Source organism: Eschrichtius robustus, chromosome X (genome assembly GCF_028021215.1).
Source record: "Eschrichtius robustus isolate mEscRob2 chromosome X, mEscRob2.pri, whole genome shotgun sequence".
NCBI lineage: Eukaryota > Metazoa > Chordata > Mammalia > Artiodactyla > Eschrichtiidae > Eschrichtius > Eschrichtius robustus.
In genome coordinates, this window is record NC_090845.1 from 130,799,978 (window position 1) to 130,813,445 (window position 13,468).

The 13,468-nt window shown below is 46.7% G+C and overlaps 1 protein-coding gene across 1 annotated transcript in view; it reads left to right on the forward strand.

The window, feature by feature from the left end:
- AFF2 (ALF transcription elongation factor 2) overlaps positions 1–13,027 on the forward strand; it is a 482,377-nt gene extending 469,350 nt beyond the window's left edge. The window contains exons 19-21 of the mRNA XM_068532924.1: positions 2,673–2,725; positions 8,588–8,778; positions 12,906–13,027. Of these exons, the coding sequence (XP_068389025.1) occupies positions 2,673–2,725; positions 8,588–8,778; positions 12,906–13,027 (366 nt within the window). The remainder of the gene's footprint in view (positions 1–2,672; positions 2,726–8,587; positions 8,779–12,905) is intronic.
- The last annotated feature ends 441 nt before the right edge of the window (positions 13,028–13,468 follow it).

Sequence of the window (13,468 nt, forward strand, 5' to 3'; positions counted from 1 at the left end):
ATTAAATGTCAAGGTTGCTGCTGCCAAAGGCTTAACCTTCCTCATCCTGGCTCCTCCCACCTCTCCTTTGGGGCTCAGCAGAGAGCTTTGGTTTGATTTGATTCCAGAGAGAGAAGGTACAATAGTTCAATCCCCTGATGATTCTCCGGACTGAACAAATGGCCCCGGGCAGCTTCCCAGCTGCAGTCAGGGGGGCGATGCCTTCTGCCCACCCTGCACGGTGGACCAGCCAGAGGACGCGGCTGGAGCTGTGGCCATGGGTATGGCCGGTCTCGTGTTACATGAGATGCCAGCCTAGAAATTTCTCGGCAGTGAGAGAAGTCACTGCAGCCACCCTGGGTTCTGCGGGGACAGCCACACCCCCTGTGACCATGGGGAGTCTTGGAGGACAGTGGTTGCACTTGAATACGACTGATTGCTTTGGCTGCCAAAATAAACAAACAGTAAATAAACAAATGCATCGTCTAGGGAGCTGAAGTTTTTAATCTACAAGCAAAACAAGGTATTTCAACCACGAGATGCAATGCCGAAATGTGGGAATGAGCCTGAATGAAAACTGCAAGCCTGGAGCTAGGCCTGGCCACTGTGCCGGGTATCGCTGGCTTAAGGGTCCGTGGAGCTTCTGTGGCTTCTACCCCCATAACACTGGTCACGTTTTAGAGTTGAGGGGGCTCAAGGCTCCTGTTGGGCAGGTCTTGAAAGGAAAAGGACAATTCTATTTATTTATTTAGTAGTAGTATTTTTTTGCCAAATTCATCAGACCACTTGGCTCAGTTGCACCAAGGCAGTTGTTTGAAATGAATCAAATCCTGACCTTACCTCAAACATCAGAACCCGGTGAGAGAGGGTGCACAGGTTCCCCAGCTATCGTGTGGTGTGGCCATAATAAAGCCAGTGCTTGTGGAGGTGAACATGGTCAGATGCAGCAGCTGCCCACGACCGTATGTCTACAGTGTCAACCTGGGCTCCGGAAAGGCGTCTTGATGCTGTAGGTCTGGGGCAGGTCCTAAGAATGGGCATTTCTAGCAAGTTCCCAGGCGATGCTGATGCTGTCCTCTGCGGCCTGTCCCGTGTAGCTGTCAGGGCGTTGCAAGATACCAAACAGACGTTAAGTAACTCACTCCTCTGGCAGTGCGTTGAGCTTCTTTGAGGTTCAAAACTGGAGGCTCCCGCCTGGTGAGGCCATTGTAACGAGCGGACCGCTGTCCGCGTGGGGCGGTGCTGAGTGTCAGGTTTTCCTGTGCTCCACAAGTGTACCGCCACTAAAACAGAGGAGGCCCATTCTTTTTTTTTAAATTTATTTGATCGAAGTATAGTTGATTTACAATGTTGTGTTAATTTCTGCCGTACAGCAAAGCGATTCAGTTATATACATATATACATTCTTTTTCATATTCTTTTCCGTTGTGGTTTATCACAGGATATTGAATAGAGTTCCCTGTCCTATACAGTAGGACCTTGCTGTTTATCCCTTCTATATATACTAGTTTGCATCTGCTAACCCCAAACTCCCAACCCATCCCTCCCCCACACCCCCTCCCCCTTGGCAACCACAAGTCTGTTTTCTATGTCTGAGTCCGTTCTCTATGTCTGTGAGTCCGTTTCTGTTTCATAGATAAGTTCATTTGTGTCATATTTTAGATTCCACATATAAGTGACATCCTATGGTATTTGCCTTTCTCCTTCTGACTGACTTCACTAAGTATGATCATCTCTAGGTCCATCCATGTTGCTGCAAATGGCATGATTTCATTCTTTTTTATGGCTGAGTAATATTCCATTGTACATATATACCACATCTTCTTTATCTGCTCATCTGTTTATGGACACAGGTTGCTTCCATATCTTCGATATTGTAAATAGTGTTGTGATGAACATTGGGATGCATGTATCTTTTCGAAGTATGGTTTTCTCCGAATATACGCCCAGGAGTTGGATTGCTGGATCATATGGTAGTTCTGTTTTTAGTTTTTTGAGGAACCTCCATACTGTCTTCCATAGTGGCTGCACCAATTTACATTCCCACCAACAGTGTAGGGGGTCTCCCTTTTCGAGGAGGCCCATTCTTTAAACCAGCCCATCAGAGGGAAAAGATTGTTTAGTGCTCCACTGCAATGCAGCCCTGGGCCAGTTGCACCGCTAAACAAGGAAAACCATCAGCCATGAGGATATGCATGTGATGATAGCAAATCAAGGTGATTCACACACACACACACAAATGCTTCTTGGTCCTGGCGAGTTCCTGGGATTTCAGAAATGACATCCTACCTTGCATCCCAGGGAAAAAGTTTGTAACTGGAGCTAAAGGTGAAAAGCTTGTCTGTACTCTGAAGAGCTTGTTTTGCAGAATAAATTTCAGATGAGGATAATTAAACCACTTCTTGGAGAACTGAGTCTGATTTCACTGGGCCTTTTAGTATATAAGATCTTTCATCAAGTGACTTTCATGGTCCTGATTGGAGCCCACTAATTATCCCAACCAGCTATTTTCATCGAGTGCGCATCGTGGTGTGCTGACGTGCACATACATTCCAGCTCTGGTAAGGAAACAGGAGGCATCCCGAAATGCTGCAATCAATATTAATGTACTCGAAATCACACTTCCATCTGTTTCTGAATTAATAAAACACAAGATAGATGTCCTCATTTCCCTCTCTCTTTCTCTCTTTTAGCAAAATGCTTCAAAAGTCGCTCAGATACCATCTCCATGGGTAGGCAATGGAAAGTAAGTATCTTCTGAAAATTACTTTTTCATGAAAATCAGCGATTGAATAGACCCCAGATATTTGGTATTGACAACCCCAGGTGGAAAGGTCAGTTCTGAATCTACAGTCATTTTGGTGCACGCAGAATTCTAGTCAGGTTTCAGCTAATAGCAGGACAGAAGAGTTTAACATGATGTGATTCCAAATTTCTTTCACTATTTGATCTTTAAGCCAAACGACGGCCATAAAAATATCAGTTAATGAGATGGCAAGCACCGTGCCATTTCGGGGAGGCAGGGTAAAGTTACCTCCACTGCAGTGATTTTTCAATGATTCACTCAGTAATGAAAGACCAATGAAATATTCATTGATATATGGTAAGTGCTTTAATAAAACCAAAGGCATAATAGTGCTGAAAATGTGAAGGCACTTCGTCAGCCAATTATCTGAGCCTTCATGATGATTTTTATATTAATACTAAAATACCCTGACCTAAAAGTAAAAGCAGCTGCTCTACTGCTGGTCTGAGGCTCGGTGAACGCACCCACTCTGCGGCCGTCCTTAGAGCCCTATCTGCTCGGGGCAGCTCAGCCCTCCAGCAGTAGGGCAGGAGCTGGGAAACCAGCTGACGTGGGCCAGGAGCTGCCCTTAGCTCCCAGGGTAAACTAAGAGAGCCCCTTCCTCTCTCTACAATGAAAGGGCCGGACCCAGTGACATCGGAGGCTCATCTGAAGACAGGTTCCTTTTCAGAGGGCGATTTGGAATCCTAGTTCCGTCTCAGCCCTGAACTGGCTACATGCCCACACTTAACTGCTTGAGCATCCGTTTCTCCTGTGATTCCAATACCTCCCTCACCACCCCAAGCCCACTTCCCACCAGTGGATGTTTACCTTCACAGAGAGCTGGGGTTTTTCCCCCATTTTTCATCATTTCAAAATTCTTACGTCTCTGATCAAAACACTTTCTTGAGCAGTGAAATAGTCTCCTTTGCCACTTTATAGTTTAAAGCACACTCCCGAAGCAGTGGGATTGTGAACTCTAAGATCAGAAAAACATTCAGAGTGAGGGAACAGATCCATTAAAAACTACGTGTTAACTCAATTACTGTATTGAAAGGAAGTACCGTTCAAACTGTTGAATTAGGTCTCACTCTTATACTGACGGACAAAAGTGAAAGAACGCTTCCCTCTGGAAGCTCAGAAAATAAAAATAACTATTGAAAGGCCCAGAGAAAGCTATTTTCTCTGAGCACGGAGTAAAGCAAGGGCAAATTCAGGTAAGCAGCCATTAAAGAATCATTGGAAAAAAAATTTTTTTTAATTCTGCAACGAAAGAACTCAAACACATTCTAAGCTTGTGAAGTCACATTAAAAGCCTCCCGAAATGATTTTTAAAGCAGCTTCTGTCTGAAGAAAGCACATTCCCTTTGGTAGTCCAGAGAGCTTTTGAATGAGGCAACTCAAAACGGTCACCCAGGGGTTACAGCCCATTCATTCAGCAAATACTTCGGGTACGTTTCCCTACAAGAGACCTGGGACGCAGTGGAATTCCAAGGGCTCCCTGCGCTCGAGAAGCCCGCAGTCCAGTGGAGGGAGGTGACAGGTATGAACAAAGTTCTGCAGATACCCAAGAAAAAGAGAGCGTGGGCCTCCTTGGGTGGTCAGGGAGGGCTTCTTTGTCTGCCAGCAACACTATAGCCTGCTTCCCCCAGCGAATGATGACAGCTGGCCCCGCACCAGACCTCTCACGATGCCTTCCAGAAGCAAGCTTCTCTGACCCTGACCGTGAAGAAGCAGTTGGAAGAAGGAGAAGAAAAATCCGCTTGATATAGAGCAGGGGTCGGCAAACCTTTTCTGCAAAGGGCCAGATAGTACATATTTGGGGCTTTGCCGGCCCAGGGGCAAAACCGAGGGTGTCATGTAAAGAGAATATAAGAGAAAACAAGTTTCCACAAAAATCTTACTGGTGAAATTCAGAATATAATAGCAGTTAAGTACAAGTTTTATAATACAAGTCTGTTCAGGAGAGGAATGGAATTTTGAAAAAAATAACATTTTGCGTCCCTGGCGTTCAAAGGTGGCATTCTCGCTCATCCAGTTGATTGCAAGTGTCCATCTTTTCACACCATTTATAGCTCACAGGCCATACAGAAAGAGGTGGTGCGCCAGCTTTTTTGACCTCCACAGAGAGTCATGGAAACCATGTCATGGAGGGTCTAAAAGGGTGGGGCAGCAGTCTCAGATGTCACCCAGAGAGAATAAAAAGAAAGCAGGCTGGGAAGGCTATGGAAGGAGGACAGAACGAGCCCATCTGAGGCCTTTAGAAGAACTCTTTCAGTAGACAGGTGGCCGTGGGTACCATACTGAAAGAGTTGGAAGAGAAGAGATGTCTCCACATGTTTGGGACATTGGCCAATAAAAAGACTGTGAGGAGTTTGGTGGTCACTGGAGGGGACATGCCCATCAAGCAAAACTTCTCCCCAAGATTAGGGAGGGCTGTGCCTGTGTGAACATGGCATGAGCTTGGGGGGAGTGGTAGAAACAAGCCAATGCGGACTCAAGGGTGAGGGTCAAGATGGGCGCCCAAGTCAGGTGAATCCTTTAGTAGAGGGAGTGTAGGACGTTGAGGTAACTTGATGGAATGGAAGGAGAGTGGACTTTGGAGGAAAACAGACCTGCTTTCAAATCCTGGCCCTTTGACCGATTTGCTGTGTGACCCTCAAAAAGGAGCTGAACTTCTCTGAGCCCTTTTGCCATCTGTGAAACAGTGGTGGCAGAAACTCACCCACAGAGTTGTCACGAGGCTTAGAGATAATATCAGTGAAGTCCAGAGCACTGTGCTTGGTGCACAGCAACTTTAACAAATAGTGGCTACTGCCACTGCCATGTTTTGTTGTCATTGTTACCTTTTTGAGTTGGAAAACCTAAGTGATGTCGCCCCTAGAACTCCCACAGCTCTTGGTCTATACTTCACTTTTGGCACTTAGCCTAGATTGCCAGAATTTAATGGATTTTCCTCCTCATTAGACTATTTGCTCATTTCAATAAGGGGCCGTTCATTCTTTTATTCACCAGATATTTATTGCATGCCTGCTGTGTATGAGACACTCTGCCAGGCACTTTACAAACGTATACCCTCTCCATGTGCTGCTGTACGTTATTCTCCTTCCCTCCCCAGAGCACCTCATATGTAGTGGATACCACGTAATAACAGAGGGATGGCTGGAAGGTAATCCATTCATTTCTCTAACTGGTATTAAATACATCGTATGTGCACCAGGCACTGTTCTAGATGCTGGGAATGACGCTGGATGAAATAGACAAGGATCCCTGCCCTCCTCAAGGTCACATTCTTTTGGAAGAGAAAGGCAGTACAAAAAGAGTGCATATGCTAGATGATAAATGTCATAGAGGAAGTCGAAACAAGGAGGGGGGATAGAAAGGGCTGCTTGGCATGGGGGAGGAAGATCCTGAATAGGGACATTAGGGAAGATCTGAAGCAGATCCACAGAGAGAGAGCTGAACGACGAAGCCCAAGCTGTGGGGAGAGCCAAGTTGGAGTTGGAGGCACACCAAGATGAGCGCGGCAACAGCCCTCTTTTAGCCAGAGGCACAGGGTCTTAGGCAGGTTTTGATTTGTGGATTTCACGCATCTGATGCTGTGTGCAGGGTATGCAGCTGTGCTCCGCGCAAGGTCAGCTCACAGAGCCTCGTGTCAGGTCAGTCGTGACCAAAACCGAACGCATGCCCTTGCTCTCCTCGCCTCCACCGCTGATTATTTAAAAGAAAGCGCCAAGTGGAAGGGAAAGAAAGCCCCTCAAGAGCTCTTCAACGTTATAAACTGCAAAGGCCCTTTCAGGATGTAGGAGATAAACAGAGGTGATTTGTTTCCCCTTATGACTTCTGGACATGATTGGAAATCACTGAATCCAGCCTTTTCTTGCGGTCCAGGGAAGGTCCAGCGAGGGGAGGGGGCTCGGGAGCACACGGTAATTGTACGTAAGGCAGGGCCAGGCTAGAGTCCCGGTCCTTGGGATTCCAGAACTTTCCCAGCACCACACAGTCCCCCTCTCAACATTTGTGACACTGACACCTTTGCAATCTTCTCTAGAGATTACAAATGAGGACGTTTTCCTTTCTGGCCGTAAATTGACATTTACGGGTTAATGACCACCACTGGGGGGGGGCGGGGAAAGACTAGAAAATAGCATTTGTAACCTGCCATGACAAAAAAATCCAGCATTCACCGCTTTTTCGCTAACACTTCTGTGCCCAGGTCCCTGAGTTTAACCATTCCCCTGACCGCACCCCGCCTTGAAAGTAAATCTTTCCATCAAGAAGTGTCAAACATCTCAGAAATTATAAACAGAGCAGGAAAACCTTCACACCCTCTTACATCGCACAAGTGCAGAGCACTTGCGCGGAGGATCCACTTTCCCCCTCATACCAGAACGTACCAGAAGATATACTCTGTTTGCGGAAACGGACCAATGCCCTCCCGTGGCTGTAGGCACAGCCTGCGGGAGTCTCATGCGAGTGCGTCAGTTGAGTTGCTCCCAGGCCGAGTCAGCCCCGCTTTGGCATTTCGGTACGTGGTGACTGCCCTTCCCCCAAATCCTCTGTGTATGCAGCCTGTCAGGGAGCGCATCTGTTCTAGGAGCAGGGATCGGCTCTGAGGAATACAGCCTCCCTGGAAAGGTAGTTGCCAGCAGGTGGCTGGTAAAGGGGAGGGGGAGTGAGAGAAGGCTCCTGATGATGGGCAGAGTGTGTTGGGAGGAAGGAGGGGTCCCAGACACAGCTCTCCCCCATTTCTCTTACTCGCCCAAATGTTCAATCACAGTAAAGCGGTGCATTTGCCTGGGCAGTCGTTCGAAGGCTGGCTGAACGAGGACAGGGAGGCTGGGGGTGTGTATAGGTCTTGCTCGTGGGCGCAGGCAGCCACCCAGCCTTTGGGACTGTCCCTGACCCTCCATGCGATGTGCAGCCAGCTGGCTACTTCTTCTTGCTGATATTAAAGAATTAACCAAAAATCTACCTCCGAACATTGGTCCTGCCCAAAGTAGGAACTCCCAAAACTTCTCTTTATAACCCAGTGTGCAGGTGAAGTGTCAGCAATTAACAGCCATCCTGTAGCACGTCTTAAAGAATCCTGAAGAGATATTCATAATCTTACTTTTTCCAGCTTCCTTAGTACTGGCTCCTTGGGGGGCTTTTCAGGATTGCACTTTGCTCATTGTGGCGACTGTATTTGGAGCAAACTGTCACCATGGTTTCCACAAACCACTTTGATAAGAGACCAGTATTGCACATCAAGTCTTTTCTAAGTGCCAATATCCATTCTGGCAGCAGGTAGAGAAATCATCATAGCTCTGAGCTGATGCTTTCTCTGGAACATCAGAAGACTTGTTAGATGTATTCAAAGTAAGAGCTACATTTGTGGGTAGAATTAATGCCAGAGAAAGATTCACCCAGCTCTCTCTGTGGTATTTTAGAACAAAGTAGCGATGTGCATGGAGTCATCAATGTTTGCCAAAGGCAGTCAGACTTCAGTGTTTAATGTTAGAAAAGGAGAAGGATGGCTCATTCTACAGCCTGGCACTGTGGCCCTGTGTGGGTTGGTCTGATGAGGCAGGAACAGGGTGATAATAAGTTTTCTCTACGCTGGGGCCTCTGGAGAAAGCTACTGTGCCAGCAAAAGCCATAGGATGTCCTCTGAGAGGAGTTGGTGGGATGCAAGAGCAAGCTTCATATATGTTCACCATGCTAAAACTCACTGTGGCAAATCACGTCCTCATGAGGTCCCAGTGTGATGAGGGAGGCCTAGAACGCCGCTGTCACTCTTCCCGAGCAGCCTAACAAAGCCTGTCTCTTCCCATCCCCCAGAAACACTCCGTCCCCAGTGTCTCTCAACAACGTGTCTCCCATCAACGCAATGGGGAACTGTAACAACGGCCCGGTCACCATCCCCCAGCGCATTCACCACATGGCCGCCAGCCACGTCAACATCACTAGCAACGTGTTACGGGGCTACGAACACTGGGACATGGCCGACAAACTGACAAGAGAGAACAAAGGTATGCTGGTCTGCTCGACCCATTGCTCACGGGCCATGGCGGAGTCAACTTGCTTTCAGTGGCTTGAGTTCTCCATAGTGGCCTTCTCTTTCTGTCTGATTTCCAGGGCTACATGAGGGAAGAGGGGGTTAGCTCAGGGCTGACGCAGTGACCAGATTTTGCTGAGAGAGTGAAAAAGGCCTAGGATTGAGTTCTCTTTTAAAGTTTAAAGTAATTTGAGCTATGATGTGTTGGCAAATGTCTGTTTTCACATTTTCACTCAGTGGTAAGGATCAATACAGAGAAACAGAGCAAAGGAGAAGAGAATGATTTGCAGATTAATTGGGATTAAGACACTTGGCTTTTTTTTTTGGGGGGGGGGGAGGTGAGGTTGAACCAAGGCCTTTTACCTTCGTTATAATCGTCAGCTCCAGTGAGTACATGACAACGTGGCTTGCAATCAGCTAGTGTTTTTCACCCGCTGACACCTGGGCTGAAGGATCAGGGCCCTGTTCATGGGAACACATGAGGTTGGCTACAGAACAGATGTGAGGAGGACCCTGCTTCAGGGTGAGTCAGTGGTCCTCAGCCCCTCACGCTGCCATCTGTGCCCCTAGCTGTCACACAGGTTCACCCCAAAGCCTCCTATCCTCATGAAGATGGGAAGTCCAAAGAAACCATACTTTTGCCCTGGCCGTTCAGTTGACTCTGGTGATTCTGGCCCAGCAGTCAGCGACAGACCCACTCTAGTCTAAGTGAGGACAGATGTGGGTCTTTCCGAATCAGCCTGCAAAGAGGTGACCTGTGGTTTAGAGCAGTAGAAACATCTGGCTAGGTACAGGCAAGAATTAGCATCTCGCGTGGGCCAGTGGCTCCTGCTGGGACATGATATGGTACAAGTTGCATGGAGTGGGCTTGGGTCCCAGACAGGGACAGGACTTTCTTGGAATCAGGCTGGGGCTGCAGGCTACCTAGATGCAGAGGGACGTTCCCGTGGGTTACCGGCCCCTCCTCCTGGCTGCATCTCTATTGCGGCATCGCTAAGCGGGCGGGGAGACTGTCCCACAGAACTAGGAAGGGTGCAGGTTTTGAAGCCTAATCATTTAAGCTTGAATCCTGTCAGGCACTGGCTGGGTGACCTCAGGCAAGTTACTGAAATCTGTGAGCTACTCCCTAGCTTCCAGGATGATGATGAAACTACCCAGAAGCATGGTAGACATGGGTGGAATAAAATAAGATGGGTAAATCACCTAGCATAAAATATCAGGTGCAAGGTAGAAATCCTACAAATATTTCTTTCTCTTTCCTTACTCTATATGATGATATAGCTATATAATTGAAAGATCCTGTGGCTATCAAAGCATATTCCATAATTTGGGACTCCGACCCCTTGACCCAGCTCTAAACTTTTACTGACTCCTAGGGCTATTTGCATGTGTTGGTTCTGTGTGTTCATGCAGTAATTTCTATACGCCAGGCGCTGTACTATTTGTTTTATCATTTGTTGTGTCATTTAGCCCCATTTCCTAGCTGTAGAAACTGAGGCTCAGTGAGATGCAGAAATTCACCCATGATATCACAGCTTATCATATTGGAAGCAGAAATTGAATTGAGAAATGTCTGGTTTCAGAGTGTGAACTTTTATCCTATAGGATGCACTGCCCACCTAGAGGGCAAGATTAACAACGGGTCCTTGGAAACCTTCAGTGAGCACCTGTCCTCAGTTATCTGAGTAATGGGCAGTTCTTAACTTGTCCACTTCCCTAGGCTTCTGGAAATCCAAAGACAACTAACCCAGACAACCAGGCCAATCCAAGGGTTCTAGAGTTGCTCATGAAGGCGTAAGCATCTTAAGTCTTGCCTAGCTTGTCGGCCTCCACTCTTCTCTGTCTTATTTTGTATTGGTAACTGCAGAACTGTTCAATATTTATGGATTTCCTTCATAATTGCATCCATTTTCAAAATCTGTTAAAGTAATTGCTTCTAAATTAACCACAGAACTTTCCAGGAGCAATGTAGCGGCTGGGCTGATGTTTGACTGAGATGGTGCGCATCTTGGCCTTAGCACAGTGTGTCAAGGAGTTGTTCAATTCCCTGACTAATATTGAATCAAAATGACTCTGTCACTCTACCAGCAGAAAGATGCTGCATCCCGCTGGTGTGGTCCTAAGGGCTGTACCAGGGGCCGGGGAGAGGACCTAGTTTGGAATCTTCTGTTTGCAACCCTGAGTTTCACACACTTTGTCATTTCTGAACTGCTTAAAGTGGGGGATTCTTCCCACACCTGTCTTGTCTACGTAGACATGGGGAAACTGAGGCGCTTCCCTTTTGATTGGTACTCTGCCTCCCACTGGAGTCCACCATGTACTTGCACCTTTTTCCACCCAATCATGCAATGGAGATGGCGGAGGTTGGCTGTCCCAGTGGAAGGTCTCCACCCCTGCCCCATGTCTGCCCACCTGTACAGCTGCAGATGGCTCATTGCAGAAGATTCTGGTGCTCAAGTGGGCCAATAGGGCTGATTCTGCCCTCTGGCCTTTGTTCTAGAAGCCCGGTTCCTTACCTTCCCAGCTGCTGACTTGAAGCACTTATTAAAATGGTGACCTGGGTACCAGTTAAGAATGCCACCTGCAGACTTTGTGCAGAATATCCAGGGGACATCCCGCTCACATTCACTCGACAACAACTGGGTCCTTTAACATCTCCCTTAATATCGTGTTGTGGAAGAAAGTATTTTCAATGCCGAAAGTAATTTACTCCTTTATCAGCAGAAATTACTTTTATTGCATAGTACAGGTTAAAAAGTATCACATAATCAAATGAAGCTGATACGTGGAGAAGGAGCCCATATGTTATACATAACGTGAAGAATCAATGCATTGTTTAGTGAAATACCATCTGCTGGGCAATCAAGCACACATAAGCCATGCATGGAAATTGCTTTCCAAGAAGGCAGGAGAGCATCCCAACCCCTTGAAGGTTGTCTCCAGCGCCTCCTCCCTCCCCCCAGCGAGATTCCTCACCCCCAGCCAGCACAAGAGTGATTTCCTCGTGGCTGAGGGAAGAGGACGCCCAAGAGCTACCTCCTCACCGAGGTCAAGGCAGTGCCAGACGGACGTGCAAAGGGGAAGCCTAGCTGGTTTCTAGACATCGCAGAGTTTTTCCCACATACCTCCCACCCCGCCCCAAAGCAGACAGTCTAAGACTCGGGTCCCACTGCTTAGTAGTAGGGCCTCAGTGCCGTTCCTTCCCCGAGTCAGCTGGAGGGGAATCGGCCAGGCACTCTTACCATCCGTGGGCTGGGGGGCAGGGGGAAGTGCTACGCGACAGATCCTTACAGGTCATTTTCCTTCCCTAAAGGAATAAGACTTACCAAATCAGATGCCTCCTAGACATTCATCTGGCCTTAGAGGCCGACGGCGCTAATGGCTGTCTAGGCTCACCAGCTGTATCTACGTCAAGCCAAGAAACATCGATACTCAGTTCATTTAGACAAAAGGGGAAGAGAATATTTTCAATTCCATAACATATAGAATGAAAAACAGCTTGGTATCATATAGACCATGGCTCCCTACCGTTTTGTGTATAAAGACCCCTTTCTAACTATAAATTTATAATATATAAAAATACAAATTCCATATTTTATATAAAATATATTTAGATACATTTTATTTTAGATACGTAATTTTATGTGTATGTTTTCAATATATAGATATATGTTTCTAGAAACATATATAAATATATAGACAAATATATTTTATAGGTAATATATGCATATTATGATGTGTGTGTGTGTGTGTGTGTGTGTGTGTGTGTGTGTGTGTCTCACAAACCTCCACAGGATTGTAATGTACTTTCAGAATCTGTCGTCTGAGAAAACTTACTATGAATTAACAGATTTGAATGAATTTGTGTTTCCTTAACCACAGTAGCACAGACTTGATTTATGCTGTGGAGTGTGGGGCGCTAACAAAAGATTAAAATAACAGAGCTTGATATCCATATGGAGTTTGGGTCACCTAGTAGGTCCTCTGGACATTTGTGTCGAATGAATGAATGAATGAACAACGGATAACTTGGCCAGCGCCCGCGTGGTTGTGGTCCTGCTATCGTTCAAAGGCCTGACCGAGGTCTGCTCTGATTTTCAGAATTCTTTGGCGATCTGGACACGTTGATGGGGCCCCTGACCCAGCACAGCAGCATGACCAATCTCGTCCGCTACGTTCGCCAGGGACTGTGCTGGCTGCGCATCGACGCCCATTTGTTGTAGTGGGGCGCGCCCCCACCTCCAGCGCTAGTGGAACTCCACTCACTGGGGAAAATTCTCTTTGATTATGTTTGTTTTTATGCTTCTTTTGATATCTGTGAAAAACAGAAGTCATTGTAAGTGGACACTACACCTTGAGCAGTGTATCTTTTATCACTTAGTCATTTTTCAGTATTTTATATGCATTTCACAGATCCCACCATCCTTTTGTGCTTGATGGAATGACACAGTCCTTACAGTATTGTTTTAAGTCCACACTACCCGCAACAAAGAATGGAAAGCAATTGTGAGAACAGGTCCCTGAGAAGTGAAACGGAATGTCATATATAGACATATATATACGTATATATATATATATATATATATATATATATACGTATATATATGTGTGTGTGTGTGTGTGTGTCTATATATGAACGCAGACACAGAGGACCTGCAAAGATT